This window comes from Oncorhynchus kisutch, linkage group LG17 (assembly GCF_002021735.2).
Source record: "Oncorhynchus kisutch isolate 150728-3 linkage group LG17, Okis_V2, whole genome shotgun sequence".
In the NCBI taxonomy this organism is placed as follows: domain Eukaryota; kingdom Metazoa; phylum Chordata; class Actinopteri; order Salmoniformes; family Salmonidae; genus Oncorhynchus; species Oncorhynchus kisutch.
The window spans coordinates 61,101,921-61,120,274 of NC_034190.2; the positions used below are offsets into that span (position 1 = coordinate 61,101,921).

At 42.3% G+C, this 18,354-nt stretch overlaps 1 protein-coding gene across 13 annotated transcripts in view; it reads right to left on the reverse strand.

The window, feature by feature from the left end:
* The window catches only part of kif1b (kinesin family member 1B), a 104,491-nt gene that overhangs the window by 44,639 nt on the left and 41,498 nt on the right, over window positions 1-18,354 (reverse strand). For 4 of the 13 annotated variants that reach the window (XM_031794218.1, XM_031794228.1, XM_031794220.1 and 1 more), the window contains exons 7-22: window positions 16,652-16,763; window positions 16,156-16,233; window positions 15,829-15,894; window positions 15,671-15,688; window positions 14,311-14,386; window positions 13,739-13,817; window positions 13,217-13,359; window positions 12,214-12,255; window positions 9,077-9,288; window positions 6,472-6,551; window positions 5,257-5,332; window positions 2,481-2,560; window positions 1,807-1,913; window positions 1,350-1,433; window positions 911-1,103; window positions 518-590 (exon numbers count right to left, since the gene is read on the reverse strand). In XM_031794218.1, coding sequence (XP_031650078.1) covers window positions 518-590; window positions 911-1,103; window positions 1,350-1,433; window positions 1,807-1,913; window positions 2,481-2,560; window positions 5,257-5,332; window positions 6,472-6,551; window positions 9,077-9,288; window positions 12,214-12,255; window positions 13,217-13,359; window positions 13,739-13,817; window positions 14,311-14,386; window positions 15,671-15,688; window positions 15,829-15,894; window positions 16,156-16,233; window positions 16,652-16,763 — 1,519 coding nt within the window. The remainder of the gene's footprint in view (window positions 1-517; window positions 591-910; window positions 1,104-1,349; window positions 1,434-1,806; window positions 1,914-2,480; window positions 2,561-5,256; window positions 5,333-6,471; window positions 6,552-9,076; window positions 9,289-12,213; window positions 12,256-13,216; window positions 13,360-13,738; window positions 13,818-14,310; window positions 14,387-15,670; window positions 15,689-15,828; window positions 15,895-16,155; window positions 16,234-16,651; window positions 16,764-18,354) is intronic. The other 9 variants (XM_031794226.1, XM_031794224.1, XM_031794229.1 and 6 more) reach the window with 4 other exon arrangements.

Here is an 18,354-nt window from a genome sequence, read left to right on the forward strand (position 1 = left end):
GAAGACACAAGAGTGAAAATAAGGATTTGGAACAGGGAAAAATGCTTTGCAATATAATTCTCTCTGAATCAAATTGTTTCAGCAAGTTGGTCGAAATCAGAAGTCAAGGGGCAAAGGCTTTGCTCTTCCCTATCTCAGACCAGATAGTGGAATCACACTCCCATGCAAGAGGAACAGACATGCTAAGTAAAAGTAAGTGCTTCTCTTCTTCACTCACACACACACGCACATACAATAGAAGTGTCTCAAAAGGTGTCAGCAGTGAGAAATTAGTGCTAGTCAGACTTCAACAGATCAAACAGGGAAAATAATGTCTAATGACAAAACTAGCTATCAAAATGAACTATCCACAAGGTTATTATAGGAAAACCATGCTATAACTTTGTATCCTGTAGCACATTTCATTTAATCTCAACACAAAAACAAAACTCAGGTATTTTGTGGCCCCCCCACAAAAAAAACTGAATTAATCTACAGGTTATAGAGAAGTTAATTTGCTAAATGTTTCAAGGCTCACCAGTCTCTGCTGTTCCAGAAGTTGGTCCGCCTCCTCTTTCTCTTTTTTGTACAAGATCTCCATCTCAGTCAATCTAGAATGAATGAAACACACAAATTAAATCCTATTGTATGTATACACAATTATTCAAAAACATGCTTCGCCATTGAACAAAGTATAGGCCTCAAACTCTCAGTGAGTGGAAGCTATCCACCTCTCAAAGTCCCCCCTTCTAAAGACACAATCCTGTCTCTGCGTTTCAGCTCAACGGCAGTTCTGCCACGTGGTTTGGTACAAATACAAGGGATGGGGCTAGTTAAGGAAACGTAATCACTCAAAGTCATAGACTAAGCTAAGTATGCCAGGACTGACAGTCCATGAGATCAACATGACTGTATTCGGTCCTGTACATACCTTTTCTCCATCTCTTGCTTCATGTCGATGCCCTGCTTCTCCAGTAGCTCTCTCTGGGCAAAGGTCCAGTCCACTGGCTCTACTGGGGTCTCTGCTGTTGGGGTCTCCTTCTCTTTCTCCTCCTTCTCGGCCCTCGCCTGCTCCGGATGGTTGAACCGAAACACATGGTTCTTTCCCATGATGATACGGTTTCCTGTGACAAGAGGGAGTGCGCAAGGTCGAAACAAAACAGGCATTGAGCTCAAAAGCCAAGTAGTAAGAGATTCAGGAATTCCTGTCATTGAATGGCAATTCACGTCAACACCTTCTCCAGTCTATTTCTATCAGTGGAGAAGATGTCAATGTGAAGATCCTTCACTTTACATGCAAATGAAGAGAGAACATTCCTGAAAACGCTTCATGAAATACAACTGCATATGCAGCTGTGGGGAATACACACCTGAGCGAAGCTGCACTGACGCTCCAACTCGCTTGCCGTTGACATAGGTCTCCGATCCCTCACAAGGCACCATCAGGACAACCACTGGAGACAAAAAAACATCAATACAGCGAACAGTATTAATCCCTATACCAACAAATCTGAATAATGCTTCTAATATGAATGCCTGACTCTGCCCAGTGGTATTGGTTGGGCCTGGTGAGGAAATGGCGGCCTCTTCTTTACAAGGTGCTTCAGCGATCCAGGGTGTTTATTTATTTTAGCAGACAACCATTTGTAAACATACAGAAATATCATTTGCCAGAAGAATTTACTGAAACTGAGGTGTAATGTCCATCTTCTGGCCACAAACATTTTCTAAACCTCCTCATGCAGCCACACTTGAGCCCATGCAGACACTTGGCAGCACGACGCTTCACTGATTCACAGTGACAAAGCCCCACGTGGTTTCTCTCACCGTCTCCATTGGCGTTCCGCTCACTGCGGAAGATGCAGTGCTCCTCTTTGATGTGGGCTCCGCTCAGAACGATGTCCTGCCGTCTCTCAGTGTCCGCCTGGCCCACCCTGTCGGCACAAGTGAGGGAGGACATTTTGTGACTGAGTGTCAGAGCAGGCAACCATTTTAACTAGCAGGTGACAACCAAAAGCTATGGCTTAAAATGTTTGCTTTCAACAGGGTTTTACCTCCTCTGAGGTGCTTCATGTCGTTTCATCTAGGCTCCTGTTACTCATTATTGTCACCTCAGGTACTGAGGTAACTTAATACTTTATAGGAAGACTACTGTGTGGGAAAGGAGAGCCAGAGGTAAGGGATTTGACTCGAGACAAATCAAATACGCTGGTGACCAAAGGCAGATGACATGCCATCTTTCAGGCCAAACATAGGGAGGGGGGGAACTGGAAAAGTTAGATGTGCGAGAACAAAAAAATCTTTGATTAAAATGTTTTGCAGTAGCTTCTACACAGCATTCCACTGTGAAGCGTCAGTGCTCCTCTGGCTCCGGGGTGAAGTTTATCCTAGGATCAGCTTCCCCTCCCAAACACCTTAACCATTGATCGGAAAAAATGCAAAAGTGACCCAAGATCAGTGTCTATGGGGCAACTTCTCCCTACTGTGTTCCGCTGAGTTACCTTGTGATTCCGTCTTTGATGTAATACAGCAGACATTCTGACATCAGTGGGTCCTCGTTCAGGTTGACCAGGTGAGGGGTCTAGTGAGACGGAGAGTTGAGTGGAGTTCAAGAGTAAGACACTGTTCACATACAGTACTTGCACCAGTAATACGTGTGAATCAGAAAAATTCAGGAAATCACATTTCATAGGTATATTAAGGTCACATCTGCATGATTGATACAAATTAATTAATTAATACCCCTTTATGAAAGTGGAATGAAAAAGACAATGTCAATAACATACTCACGAGTTCTAAAGTCTAGTTTCACGATATACACCAGACCTGGGCTCAAAAGTTTTTTTCTTGTCTTCTTTCAAATCATTTTGATGCGTTTGAATGTGCCTGCCTGAATTGCTGGATGTGAGGAATTTTCACTTTTAGGCCTAGTACATTGTGCCAGGCAAGCTCAATCAAGCGTAGTTATTGAGCTTGTTTTTGAAAGAAAATGACAACTATTTGAACCTTTGTCTAATAGACACCACTAGAAACACATCAATGCTACAGTAAGCATCACTGAGCCACCAACCTTCTTGGGGGAAAATACCCCATTAGCAAGCAAGTCAGCATACAAGGCCTCACAAGGTCTCTCTACGAAAAGCTAACCAATGGAGAGGCAGCAGGTGAAAATGAGAGAAAGTGGACGGAGGAAAGAAATTAGTGAAATGAAGGAAAACAAAACTAGCAGTGAAGGAGGGTTTAAAGTCCTAGGAGAAGGGGGAGCTTCAAAGTCATAAGAGGGGATTTTCTGATATCAAATGAATTTGCTTCAATGGGCAGTCGCGTTCGTTACAGCCGATGTGGCAGAGATGACTAATCTAATCTCCCTCTCAATCGTGACTCCACTGACGAGAGCACTTGTTGTTCTTTTCATTCCTGACTTGTGAAAGCTGCCTGCCTGTGCGGGGGAGATGGTGGTAGGAGGGAGAGGGGAGTGCAGAGGTGTACAGTCAGATTCTTCAACCATTACTCAATAAGCCCCGTCTGTCTCTATAGCGTCAATCGGTTTGAGGAGCTGACGGATTGAGTGAGGCCTGGACGACTGACAATTTAGTCCTCTTCACAGAGATGACGTGGATAGGGCTGTGATTTCAACATGTCTGTCAGGCACAGAAGGCTTCCCCATGCAAAGAGCTAACAGACTGAATGGACCTTCTCATGTTAAGGCTGTGGCTGTATGAGCATCTATCATGGGTGGATTCTTTCAGTGAAATGGAACGAACAGAGCCGACCATTCCCTATTCTACATGACTCATGACAGACAATCATAACTGTTCTATACAATACATTTCTACCTGAATGTTCTACAACCTTGTAAACAGACCATTGATACAGTATGACAGATGCTAGTAAACTCTACTAGCAATACTATGGCCACATTCTAGAAAGCGGTTTTCAAGGTTATTACACAAATACATCACCGTGGTGTAGATCAATAAATAATACTTCTCTTCAAATCAAATAATGCTCGAATACAATAGCAGTACATGTGTGATCTTGCTGAGGAGGATACAAGGCCACAGCCATTTTGATTCATTACTAAGCTCTACAAATGCTAAACCTGGGTCACTCTCTACGGGGTGTGTCAGGGGCTATCATTTGGATTATCTAGCGGGGGAGCGGTAGAAATCAATATGTAGATTTGATTTCACAAACCTGTTTAGTTGAAAAACAATCAAAGTCCTCGTCAAACAAGGACTTGGGCCTTTCAGGGCCCATCTAAACATTACCATATGGAGGAAGCAGATAAGAAGGGAATGGGGGAAAAACAATAATGAAAATAAAGGAATGTATGGAAGAGCAAGTGAGAGCTGAGGGATGGCTCTGGAAAGAAATGACACAGAAATGGAAAGAAGCAACAATGGGAAAACGGTAGTGTAGTACTAGAGACAGTGGCCGAACACCCATACTTGCATTCTAAATATTAGGCATTTTATGTATGCAGACAATTTAAAGTTTTATAGTATGTTAAACTTCGAAACTCCGGTATGCTTTAAATGCCAGGATGCTATACTCATTTCGGCCTTTCACCTAGTAGAATTGGCTGCATACTGTTGAGGAAGAGAACAGTCTTTCTACACTCACATGTGTTTGACAACAGCTGATAATGAGACAAGGGGATGCGCTGTACCCAAATTAACAAATAGCGGGAATCAACGCAATTGCACTTGAAATGATGCATTCTCAGGATGGGTGAGCCTAGTATGTTGATATTTGTTGCTTACTGCATTAATTTTTTACTAAACAGTACGCTCTAAACAACATGGAGTACGATTATTACACAGTAAGTAGTTTTAGTAAGTAGTAGGCAAGACAGATATCGGACACGCCAGTATCGCTGTGTGTTAAATAGATGGTAATCTCTATCCTGAAATGTCTAACAGGTCTGCTGCTGGGTTGGGGTCAATTCCATTAAAATTCCAGTAAATTCAGAAAGTAAACTAAATTCAAAATTTTCGTAATTGAAAATAATTGGAATTTCAGTACACTTCCTGAAATAACTGGAATTGACACTGCCTGCTACACTAGACGTAACTTTTGCAGAGCGCGAGACGCCCCCATTGATTTCAATGAAACATGGGCATAAGCAGCGCTCTGGTTCTATTTTTAAGAATTTGACTCGCGGCTCAAACCAAGAACACTAGATGGAGTGGCTTGCGCTCTGCTCACGCTGGTGTAGCAAGTTAAAAAAACTACTGCTTTCATAATGCCCCGGTATGGCACATATCCTTTTACCTTTTTAGGAGAGAAGACCCCGAGAGTGCCGCCATCCTCACGGATAGCCACGCCCATCTCTGCCAGCAGGGCTTCCCTAGAGGAGAGGAGAGAGTGGAGAGTGACGTTAGAAACACATCTTCCCTAGAGGAGAGAGTGACGTTAGAAACACATCTTCCCTAGAGGAGAGAGTGACGTTAGAAACACATCTTCCCTAGAGGAGAGAGTGACGTTAGAAACACATCTTCCCTAGAGGAGAGAGTGACGTTAGAAACACATCTTCCCTAGAGGAGAGAGTGACGATAGAAACACATCTTCCCTAGAGGAGAGAGTGACGATAGAAACACATCTTCCCTAGAGGAGAGAGTGACGATAGAAACACATCTTCCCTAGAGGAGAGAGTGACGTTAGAAACACATCTTCCCTAGAGGAGAGAGTGACGTTAGAAACACATCTTCCCTAGAGGAGAGAGTGACGTTAGAAACACATCTTCCCTAGAGGAGAGAGTGACGTTAGAAACACATCTTCCCTAGAGGAGAGAGTGACGTTAGAAACACATCTTCCCTAGAGGAGAGAGTGACGTTAGAAACACATCTTCCCTAGAGGAGAGAGTGACGTTAGAAACATGTCCATGTGTCCCTTATTACATTGGTGGTGGGGCTTGTTACATTCTTTACAGTATAATCTGAACTGAAAACGTTATCACCACCATGCAATAAATTGTCGCTAGAAATTTTAATTTGTGTTACTTTAAAGAGATAGAATGCGGCACTTGCAGGAAGATGCATACTGATCACACAATACATAGAGACATATAGGAATGTGTATTGGGTACGTCCTCAGTATAGGTCATTAAGTGTTTGGGTGCTCGTGTTCATCTTTACAATGATTACGCTTTGTGATAGCATTCTATCAACTAAAGTTGTCACGCAATGAAATACAAACCAAACAATTGTCTCCTCCTGACATACATCAGTGGATGAGCAAATTTGTATATATTCTGTCTTCCTTCCTGTCCCTTAAACATGCTTCTATTTTCAGAGGAAAGAAAGAAAGGAATAAAGAAGCACACTGAAAGGAGAGTGTGACAGATGGATAAGGTGAGAGGGAGACAGACAGAAAAGGCACATTTCAGAAGAAGGGTGGAGAATCGGGATACAGCCTTTCACTGAAAGTGTCTCATTTGAAAGGACAGACGAACAAAAAGGCATCATAGGGCTTTGACCCTCCACTGACCTCTCCATTCGTATTGCCTCAGTCTTCCGAAGCTTCTCCTCCCAGGTCTCATTGAGCTCAGCAATGATTTTCTCAGATTCCTGAGGACAGATTGGGGAGTCGCAAGAAAAAGAATACATGAAGCATACTGTTATTATTCAGTTCATCTAATATGATACAAATCACCTCCTTATTAGGTTCTATATCATGAAGACCTTTACTCACACAAAATCTTATGGTGAGAATATCAAGACTTAACTGGGGGTCAAGCCAAAACACCCAAAACCTGGGAATGTCATGTGCTCCCTAGTCCTGCCATTGTGTTATTCTCTCCTTGTTCATCCCTACTAGCACCACTGGCTTGCTCATGACCATCTGGCTCTAAAAGCAGGAAGTATGGCCATTAGCCAATAAATTCAACTCCATCCTTTGTCAAGGGTTAACACCCCTACCATCTGTTGTTCTGGATACAGACACTGTCCCTTGGCTCAAAATAAAAAAGTCCATGCCTGCGTCCCAAAAGGCACCCTATTCCCTGAGAGTGCACTAGTTTTGACCAAGGCCCAAATGAAAAGGTTGTGCACTAAAAGGAATAGAGTGCCATTTGGGACGCATATACGGCTCATGGATGGGCCACTGGAAGGAGATTCAGCAGATTATGAACATCTTTTACAAAATGTTTTGTTTGAGGGAGGCACGTGAAATCAGCTAAATATATTCAGTTACACAATGCTTATGATAGATGAATCTCCCAAAGACACATGGCAACACTAAGTTCTATTATCAGTTGAATGTCAGACTAGGAGCAGACATATGATCCTGATGACCAATTTATTTCACTGTGCTAATATGAGCACACAGTGTGCACTCAGGATATTTTCTGACGCTTTTTACGCTTAATGGCCACGAAGACCAGATCTATTTTGGTCCTATTTCCTCCCCATCTGCGTCGGCGCCCGACGTCATTGGATGACAGACTGGCACCACGGTAGCCATGGAAACTGCAGCTCGTAATGGCTGTATGTTGCCATCCTATGTGCTCCCTCATCAGCAGCGAACGAGGCTGAGAGAGGGAAAGCCAAGGGAAGATATAAAAGAACAGCTGAAACTGATAGCTTGAGAGGAAGATATTAGTAAGAGGGCCGCTTTTCCAAAAGGGTCTTGACAGCAAATGGACAGATCCATTGTTTAACAAAAATTGCTGCACTTTTCCAAGCTGAGTTTTCACACTAATGTTAAATCCCTCCATGCATGTTTCTTACATCTTCAGAGGACTTCCATTTGAGGAAACAGACAAAGAACATGGGGAAATTCTGGACTTCCTATCTTTTCACTTTTCACAAAAGTGGGAAATGTTAGGGACTATATTGGTTTAGTTCCACTGTTTATGTCCTTACATAGTTTAGGGGTCTCATCCATTTCAATGCCATTTAATTATGGAATTTAAATGTAAAAAATATAAAAATGCAACATGTAAAGTGTTGGTTCCATGTTTCATGAGCTGAAATAAAAGATCCCATAAATGTTACAAAACGCACAAAAAGCATATTTCAAATTTTGTGCACAAATTTGTTTACAACACCTCTTTACGAGATAATCCATCCACCTGACAGGTGTGGCATATCAAGAAGCTGATTAAACAGCATGATCATTACACAGGTGGACCTTGTGCTGGGGACAACATAAGGCCACAAAAATGTGAAGTTGTGTCACACAACAATGCCACAAATGTCTCAAGTTTTAAGGGAGCGAGCAATTGGCATGTTGACTGCAGGAATGTCCACCAGAGTTGTTGCCAGAGAATTGATTTCTCTACCATTAGCCGCCTCAAACATCGTTTTAGAGAATTTGGCAGTACGTCCAACCAGCCTCACAACCGCAGACCAGAGCCATTGAAGAGCGGGGACAACAATCCACAGGCCACAATCAACAGCCTGATCAACTCTATGCGAAGGAGATGTCTGCATGCGGAAAATGCATGCGGAAAACACCAGATACTGACTGGTTTTCTGATCCACGCTTCTAACTTTTTATTTAAAAAAGGTATCTATGACCAACAGATGCACATTTGTATTCCCAGTCATGTGAAATACATAGATTAGGACCTAATTAATCTATTTAAATTGACTAATTTCATAACATGAACTCTAACTCAGTAAAATAGTCCATCGGTATATAGCCCACCCAATTTACCTACCCCAGCCCCATACTGTTTTTATTTTATTTTCTGCTCTTTTGTACACCAGTATCTCTACCTGCACATGTGCATCTGATCATTTATCACTCCAGTGTTAATCTGCTAAATTGAAATTATTCACTCCTATGGCCTATTTATTGCCTACCTCCTCATGCCTTTTGCACACAATGTATATAGATAATTTTTTTCTCTCTACTATGTTATTGACTAGTTTATTGTTTACTCCATGTGTAACTCTGTGTTGTCTGTTCACACTGCTATGCTTTATCTTGGCCAGGTCGCAGTTGCAAATGAGAACTTGTTCTCAACTAGCCTACCTGGTTAAATAAAGGTGAAATAAAAATAAATAAAAATATTTTCAATTGTTGCATATTGTGTTTATATTTTTGTTCAGTGTAGCTAGTACTGGGGTTGGGGGGGATACTGTACCTTGAGTCTCTCGATGGCCTCTTCCCCTCCCGGGGTGGACATGATGCGCTCCTGGATACTGGTGACCGACTGTGGGCCAACTAGGCTGCAGAGCGAGCCAGAGGACGGCGAGGCTGTCAGGGAGCCGATAGGGGCTGTGGAGAAATGGCCAGGGCGTTGGTTCTCTGAGGCTAGCAAGTATCTATGCTTATTGTTGTGTATGTCTTTCAGGTCTGAGTCAACAAGAGGAGAGAGAGGCAGGGTCCCAGGAAAGGGAGGAGGGTCACAAAAATGACAGGAAAAGGAGAATATGGGGAAGAGAGAGAGAGGGAGACAGAAGGACAAAGGAGGAAAGACCAGTGTAAGACGCACATTGCACATCAAAAGGATAAAAGACAGACAACCAGCACAATGGTCAGTTACACAGAGCAGCAGTTTTCTCCCCAGTTGGTTAAAAAGTTAAAGGACGTTGTTTTTGTTGAAATCGGTAAACCATTCCATTCAACGTCTCGCAAAATGACAAATCGAATTGTTCATTATTTTTGATGGCCACAACATTTTTTTGTCAGGGAATTTGCAGGACTTATAATCTTAAAAGGACACATATTGCTGTGGCCAATGAACAGATCCCTCCATCTATCATTACAATTGGGAATTCAATTTGAATGGCCATACGCTTTTCAAATGCACCTACCAACTTCAATCAGTGACAGATAACTAAGTAGGATATGTCATAATGGTAATGTATTGCACATAAACAGAAACTTTGTTTCTTTAACGCCAAAATATATATTGGTGTGAAAACTGCTAACATGTACCAACTGGAGGAGGAGGGGGGGGGGGTTATAGGCAGCCAGAGGTCCAGGGAGGAGGGGGGTTATAGGCAGCCAGAGTGCCAGGGAGGAGGGGGGCGGGATGACTGTTTGGAAGTGATATAGATGGAGACACATGCTGCCAAAGTTCAGACTGCAGTGAGAGTCACTTCAACTTACCCCACAAACAAGAACAAGTGAAAACACACCCGCGCGCACACACACACACACACACACACTGACAGACAGAGCCGTCTGTCTAAATGTCAGCCAGCTCCTCTCTACAAAATGGCCTCAAGGGCGTTTCAGGTGACTGCCCTCTAAACCTCACAGGAAGACAGGGTCTCTTATGACAGACTGAAACCTCCACATATTGACTAAAAATTGAATTTGAATGACAGAAAATGTGGTAAAAATACTTGGTAAAAATGGCCACCGAGCAGCAGCGCATTACCATCTATTTCGTTATGCTCCAATGCTGGCAATTTTTGCAATGTCATAATGCAGATGGTACGGAGCACATACACTTCAATTTTTACCAGAGCGTATAATGGCCATGTGGAGCAGCCAAAGGACAGGAGAGGGGGAAAGGGTAAGGAGTTTGGGGAATACAGCTAAAATAAAGCATATGCTCGCTACAAGAGGGCTGAATTCCGTCGAAACACAGCAAACGTCTAGATAACACACATCTAATCGGCTACATAGAAATGAGAGCATGCACCTTTCCTCCTGTAGCTCAAAGCTTCAATTTGAGAACTTAGTAGCATTCTAATGTCTTGAACATTGTCACCTGCAATGGATAATTAGTAAAACAACAAGCTTCATCGGCAAAAAAATAGGTTTTCAAAGATGGGTTAAGGACCCAAATGGTAAGTAATGATGTGGGTGGGGGGAAAAGACAGACAAGTTATTAAGATGGCATTAGAAGTTAAAGCACGATATTGTCTATTGTCTAGTGCCTTGGTTGGGATATACAACACATGACCAAAAGTATGTGGACACCTGCTCGTCGAACATATCATTCCAAAATCATGGAGATTAATATGGAGTTGGTCCCCCTTTTGCTGCTATAACAGCCTCCACTCTTCTGGGAAGGCTTTCCACTAGATGTTGGAACATTGCTGCAGGGACTTGCTTCCATTCAGCCACAAGAGCATTAGTGAGGTTAGGCACTGGCTCTCAGTCGGTGTTCCAATCAGTGGAGGCTGCTTTAGGGAGGATGGCTCATAATAATGGCTGGAATGTTTTTTTTACCTTTATTTAAAAAGGCAAGTCAATTAAGAATGATGATGGCCTAGGAACAGTGGGTTAACTGCCTTCAGGGGCAGAATGACAGATTTTTACCTCGTCACCTGGGGGATTCGATCTTGCAACATTTCGGTTACTGATCCAACGCTCTAACCACTAGGCTACCTGCCACCCATTGAATGAAGTCAATGGAATGGTATCAAACACGTCAAATACATGGTTTCCATGTGTTTGACACTATTCCATTGACTCCATTCCACCCATTATTATGAGCCGTCTTCCCCTTAGCAGCCTCCACTGGTTCCAATTCATCCTGAAGGTGTTCGGTGGGGTTGAGGTCAGGGCTCTGTGCAGGCCAGTCAAGCTCTTCTACACCGATCTTGACAAACTTTCGGTATGGACCTCGCTTTGTACACGAGGGCATTGTCATGCTGAAACTGGAAAGGGCATTCCCCAAACTTTTGGCACAAAGTCAGAAGCAGAGAATCGTCTAGAATGTCATTGTATGCTGTAGCGTTAAGATTTCCCTACACTGGAACTAAAGGGCCAAGCCTGAACCATTAAAAACAGCCCCAGACAATTATTCCTCCTCTACCAAACGTCACAGTTGGCACTATGCATTGGAGCTTTACGCCACTCCAGCCGACGCTTGGCATTGCGCATGGTGATCTTATGACAGTGCCATGTTGAAAGTCACTGAGCTCTTCAGTACGGGCCATTCTACTACCAATGTCTGTCAGTGACGGGTGTGGCCGAAATATCCAAATCCACAAATTTGAAGGGGTGTCCACATACTTGTGTGTGTATTTGGATTTGAGCCTGCTAATAATTCTGCCTCACCCCCATCATTCAAAACAAATAGCAAGCGCAAAAGCATGCTAACCTAATGGCATTCTAACCTGTCCCAAATAGCATGTAATCAAAACCCTTGCACGTCTGAGAATCCATAATATTAGGCTTATCTTTTGCATTTACATGCAAAACCAGGAGGGTTGTTTTCAGGAAAAGGGTGGGTGCAACAGCAATGGTTAGCTATCAGTAGCAAAAGGGGCGAGAGCGAGTGAGGGCGAGAGTGAACCCCACCACAAATATACACACATTTGCTTCCACTTCCAGGGCAATCATCACCCATAGGCTCAACTGAGGGGCAGCAGGAAGAAGATAAGGATCAGAGGTGAGACTAGTAGACGAAGTTAACTGGGAGGCAAAGATTAAAGACATTTCTGACTGGGCAGAAGGAAAGGGGACTGCTTGATGAGGATGAGATGACATGCCATTGAACATGCAGTAGACATTAAAACGGTGGATTATTCATTGTCACACATTAATGAGATTACATGTTATGTCTCTACCCTCTCTCTATACATGTATGTGTAGCTATTGTAATATGAACATAAACCATTGCCATTAACTACCATCTAAGATGCATTTATTGGGGATTTAGCGTGTACCAATCAACAGTCTATTTTTTTTAAAAGTTATTTTATTTAACCTTTATTTTAGAACAAATTCTTATTTATAATGACGGCCTACACCGGCCATACCCGGACGCCACTCGGGAGCCCAACATTTATGTTTTTGAATGTCTTAACTTCAAGAAATCAATATCTAACATATATTGTGTGCTTATTTATCGCAAAACAATAATCATGCCTCGCCATATAAGAGATAAAACAATGACACGACAGGTATGATTTCAATGTCATGCTACATCTAGTTTGGCATGTAGAGAACAGGCAGTAGTGTACAGGTAACACAACAGATACAAAGAAGATGAATTAGAGAAAGGAGATCAGAGTGAAGAAGAGAGAGAGAGGGGATGTTGCCAGCTTGTGTTGGCCCACTGAGAACAAGACTACATCCCAATAGTCTCTCCTTCCTTCTGAAGTGTGCATTCGCTCACTACTCCCCACACATTATAAAGCATTCGACTGGTCTAGAAAGACTTTCCATATATCATATCCTTTCAAATCCATGAAGGCAAGTGAACAAGTGCACACTTCGGGAGAAAAGAGATTTCGAGCAACCTAAGAAGGCCGAAATGCTCGTCCGAAATGTAGACTTTGTGACTGAAGGTGGCATTGTGATGTGGCACACTCACTGTCCAGGATGTCTCCCAGGCCCTGGGCGCGGAGCAGGTCCTTCAGCCGTGTCACCTCGTCCTTCAGCTCACGCACAAGCTTGTTGTTGGGGTCCTCGTTGATGACGGCATTGCACTTGATCTGCTTGGCCCGGTCAGCGTAACTAACAAAGGAAGTAAGCAAAACACATTTACTACAAATCATATTGATGTAGAATTGGGCTTGTTCGTCATTGTAGCTGATGTTGAAGGCAACTGCCAACTGACTGACCTACAAATCACTTGCTTCATAAATAACTACTCATTACTATGTAGTTCAGTCAGACACTATTTAACCACAATGCATTACAGATAGCCAACTCAAATACGCTCATTGTCTCCTGAAAAATCTGACTTAAGACAATGATTATAATAACTACTTATGTATTTAGCCCCACCAAATCTCACTCTGCATTGCACAAACCATACAGTAAAATATCTAAATAGGAACAAAATGTTACAGTAATATTGCATTTTGTGTTGTTTCAAAGAGGTGAGCCCTACCGAAGTGTGCTGAGGGTTTCATCATAGTTGATATCTGCAGGACTGAGAGCGGCTACCATGGCTGTTCTGGAGTTTCCACCTGAGTGAGTGAGAGAAAGAGATAGGAACAAATGAATTCCCTTGTCACAAATTACGTACAAAATAATTTACATGACAAGGTGCATACAAGGTAATTCCTGTGAAAGCATCAAAAAAGCTTAACTCTGCTTTGGGATAGCTTAACTCTACAGTGTTATTGTGGATACTCATTGCTATACAGTTTATTCTTAGACTGAGCTGATACATTGGAAATGTGCTCCCAATGACAGGTGAATGTGCATTTTGGATACACACACACACAAGTATGCCCAATGAGACTTCTAATTGTCTACCCATGTTGAAATACAGTTTGCAGTTAAAAAAGAAAGAAAAGGCGTAGAGTAATATTTTTTCATCATGTTACAGTATACACAGGTTTTCATCTTGACTGACAGGCATATGCCATTCACTTAATGGTTTACATACATTATGGTCACTAGATTATGTATTTCTCATATAATGCAGTTCAACAGTTGGCATTTATTTATTCTTACCTAGGTTCTCCCTAAGCAGCCATGTCAGAACCGAGTCTCTGTACGGGATAAAGTCAGTCTTCTTCTTCTTCTTGCTCTGTGTCAAACAAAACCAATGTTAGAGGGTGATGAACAAACAAATGGATGGATGGATGTTAGTTTCCCAATGTAAGATGGAAAGAGGTGAATACCAATGTAAGAGAGACGCGCTGAATACAACGGGTTTAGACTTTACTGTGAAATGTTTGCTTACGAGCTCTTCACAACTAAAAGTAGTAACACAAGAGGAATAAAATACACAATAATGGAGCTTATATACAGGGAGTACCAGGACCAGACCACTGTGCAGGGGTACGAGGTAGATATGTACATGAAGGCTGGGTAAAGCGACTAGGCATCAGGGGAATCACTGAGTGTACAAAACATTAAGAACACCTGCTCTTTCATGACTGTCTGACCAGGTGAAAGCTATGATCCCTTATTGATATCACTTCAATCAGTGTAGATGGTGAGGAAACAGGATAAAGAAGGATTTTTAAGCCTCGAGACAATTGAGCAATGGATTGTGTATGTGTGCCATTCAGAGGGTGAACGGGCAAGACAAAATATTTAGGTGCCTTTGAACGGGGTCTGGTAGTAGGTGCCAGGCGCACCGGTTAGTGCCAAGAAACGCAACGCTGCTGGGTTTTTCACGCTCAACAGTTTTCCATGTGTATCAAGAATGGTCCATCACCCAAAATACATCAAGTCAACTTGACAACTGTGGGAAGCATGTGTGTCAACGTCAGCCAGTATCTCTGTGGAATTCTTTCAGCAGCTTGTAGAGTCCATTCCCCAATGAATTGGTTTAGAATTGAGGTGGTTCTGAGAGCAAACGGGGGAGATGGGTGCAACTCAATATTAGGAAGGTGTTCCTAATGTTTTGTACACTCAGTGTATCATTAGAGTAAAATAACAAAAAGAGAAGCAGCAGAATATGATGAGTGTGAAAATACATGTGTGCGTATGTGTGTGTTGTGTCTGTATGCGTGTGTATGTGAAAGTGTGTGTGTGTTGTGTCGGTATGCGTGTGTATGTGAAAGTGTGTGTGTGTTGTGTCGGTATGCGTGTGTCTGGCGTGTGTGTGTGTGTGTTGTGTGAGTGTCAGTGTAGTGTGTGTGAGTGTGTATACATAGTCTTATGAGTGGGCATAGAGTCAGTGCAAGATAGGGTCCATGCAGATAGTCCGGGTCCATTGCAGATAAAATAAAGGTGATGAGTCAATGGAGAAAAAGGGTCAGGTGACAAAATGACACCTTAGCACTGAGACAAAATATTGCCATAACCAGTCTCTTTTTGGAGGAATCAGTGGTTTGAAATGACTGAACACACAAAGGGTTACCTTGCTGGTAGTGTAATCCTGGGTATGCAAGTAACACCAGGGGAAGAGGGAAAGAACAGAAGAGCAGACCAAGTTACAACATGCCTTCCTCATGAGTAAGAGGATGACAGAGGGAGAGCGAGGGAGGGGGAGATAGAGGAGAGAGAGACAGTACTCACCACCTCAGCCAGGGCAGAGATGACCTTCCCTAATGTGGTCAAAGATTTGTTGATGTTGGCTCCCTCCTAATAAAGACAAGCCACATAGCAAATATCAATTTAATTAGACCCTTAAATCCATAGCTACTTGGTGTATTTGTGGTATGTTGCTTAAGAGTGGCCTAAATCCATAATAACAATAAAATGTTGCAGATGCTTTTATCCAATGCGACTTAGTCATGCATGCATACATTTTTTGATATGGGTGGCCCTAGCGGGGATCGAATTCACAATTCTGACATTGCAAGTGCCATTCTCTACCAACTGAGCCACAAGGGTCCTTCCTACCTTTAGCCTGGTGCCTTTGGCTCCAGTAGAGTCAGCTCGCTCACTTCCTGCCAAGTCCACCAGACTGATTTTGCTGACCTGGAACGGGTTAGATGGGAACAATTAGTTTAAGACTAACACACACACCATCAGAAACAATATATCCATTGCCTCACGTAATTATTTTCTTCAATTACATTCAAAATAAACAGGAAAAATAATATCCTAATCATGGAAATTGCAGGTATAGCTAAATAGTTTACCCAATACAACTAGTTCATAACAAACTGCATACACAAATACAATATTAATAACCAAAAAAACTGTTGCAATTCTAAACCAATTAATACCTAAACATATACTGTTGTCAAGTCAACTGAAGAGCGACTTCCACACAGAAATCTGATAGTATCACACTACAATAGACATTGTGTGTATCCTGACAGTGGCTCCTTTGTATCTCCATCATAATCACAGGAAATGTGGAGAGGTCAATTTGGGATCCCATTCCTCTCACCTTTTCTGTGGAGAGGTCTGTCTCACTGTCGTACTTCCTCTGTGTGAAGACGATGGTGAAGACAGCGTGGGATCTGCTGCTGGTCTCGTTCATGTTGGTGGCTGCCACCGTCCTGTAACAGAGTTGCCACATTAGTTGCATCAAATGGAAAGATGTGAAACCCGTCGTACTGCTATCCAAAGTTTATTGAAATGGTTTGAATGTTGATGTAAGACGTATATGGGCACGTTTTGTGCCCGGTATTGAGTGCTCAGAGTATTGTCCTTCAAGGAAAGACTTTTGTACAATACATTCAGTACTTCTGCATTTCTCATAATTACAATAAAATATCAAAAAAACATCATGGCTTGGGCAGTATACCGTATATCGGGTAATTGGAAATGGCCACGGGATGGTTTTTGAATACCGTCGAAACAATTAGACTTTTTTCAATAAATGTTAATATTTTTTAACTACTTTAAGTAACTAACTGCAGTCAACTTATTAGGAGATAAAGCAGGTTCCATTCTTCATGAAACTTACCATAATTACCCAGAACAGTTGAGCCAGTCAAGCGCTTGTAAATAGCACAACCGGAGAAAGCAGGAGCAGGTGAGTCCAGCTGTGTATTGACAAGGGACGCACGCGTTTTCTATTGAAAGTCAAGTGTTTTTTTGCTCAGAGGCGTAATAAAGTTTTCCTTCACAGAAAATACATAAGCGCAACACATTCGGCAGAAAATACCTTCATTTTAATCAGATGACAACAGAAGTCGAATGCTATTTGGTTGGCAGCTAAACAAATAAATGAGCTTACAATTAAAAAGCAAGGTATTTTTTGCAAAAACAATGCATGGCCATCATATTCCAAAAGAGTATCATAGGAAATGTAGATGGCTACATTCTTTCTAATGTTTGGCTTAAAGTTAATCTTGCACTTTAATTGTGAATAGTAGGCTAAACCGAAAAGTACCAGAGAAAAGTAGCTACACATCAGTCAGAGTGCTGTCTGCTAATAGAATGCCCGTTCGTGAATTCCAATCTGAGTGGAGAAGTGCAACTGAAGCATAAAATTAGTCTAATGCCCAGCAGAAATTACAATAAGAAGCATTTTAGATTTGCGTTTACAAAACGCAGCAAGATATAGTTGCTAGTTATCTAAGTGGCTGAATTAATAAGGTGACGAGGCATCAGTGTTAGCTTTCTGTCATGTTTGAGAAATCTGTACAGCTGCCACAGCGATCTTGATTTCCTTGTGTTTTTTTCCTCTTCATTCTCCTCTCCCCCTCTTCTCCAAGTAGAGCAGGCAGGCCCGTTGCACTAACGACTCCAGACTCCACAGACACAGCTTGTACACATGCTGCTCCATAGCCAGTACTGTTCTTTCTTCAGACAACAATGGGTCAAAAAACTTTGTTCATTTGCACAATGTCTCTCGTTCACATTCCCTTGTAAATGTCCAAACTCAAAAAATATTCGGTAGCTCCCACACACAAACGCATTTAACTTCATGATCTGGATTGCCTGTCTTCGCAATTTGTTTTTCTTTTGCACTTGTTAGCATATCTAGCTAGCAACCTCCATTGAATTCACTATTACCCGTGCTCATATTGCTAGCGTCCTGGTGATAGAAGCCCAATGGGCTATTTTGCAATTTTTGGTGCCCCCTTGGGTACTAAGCCGGTAATACTGTAAATCACAGGATGAGAGAAGAATGGTATGATG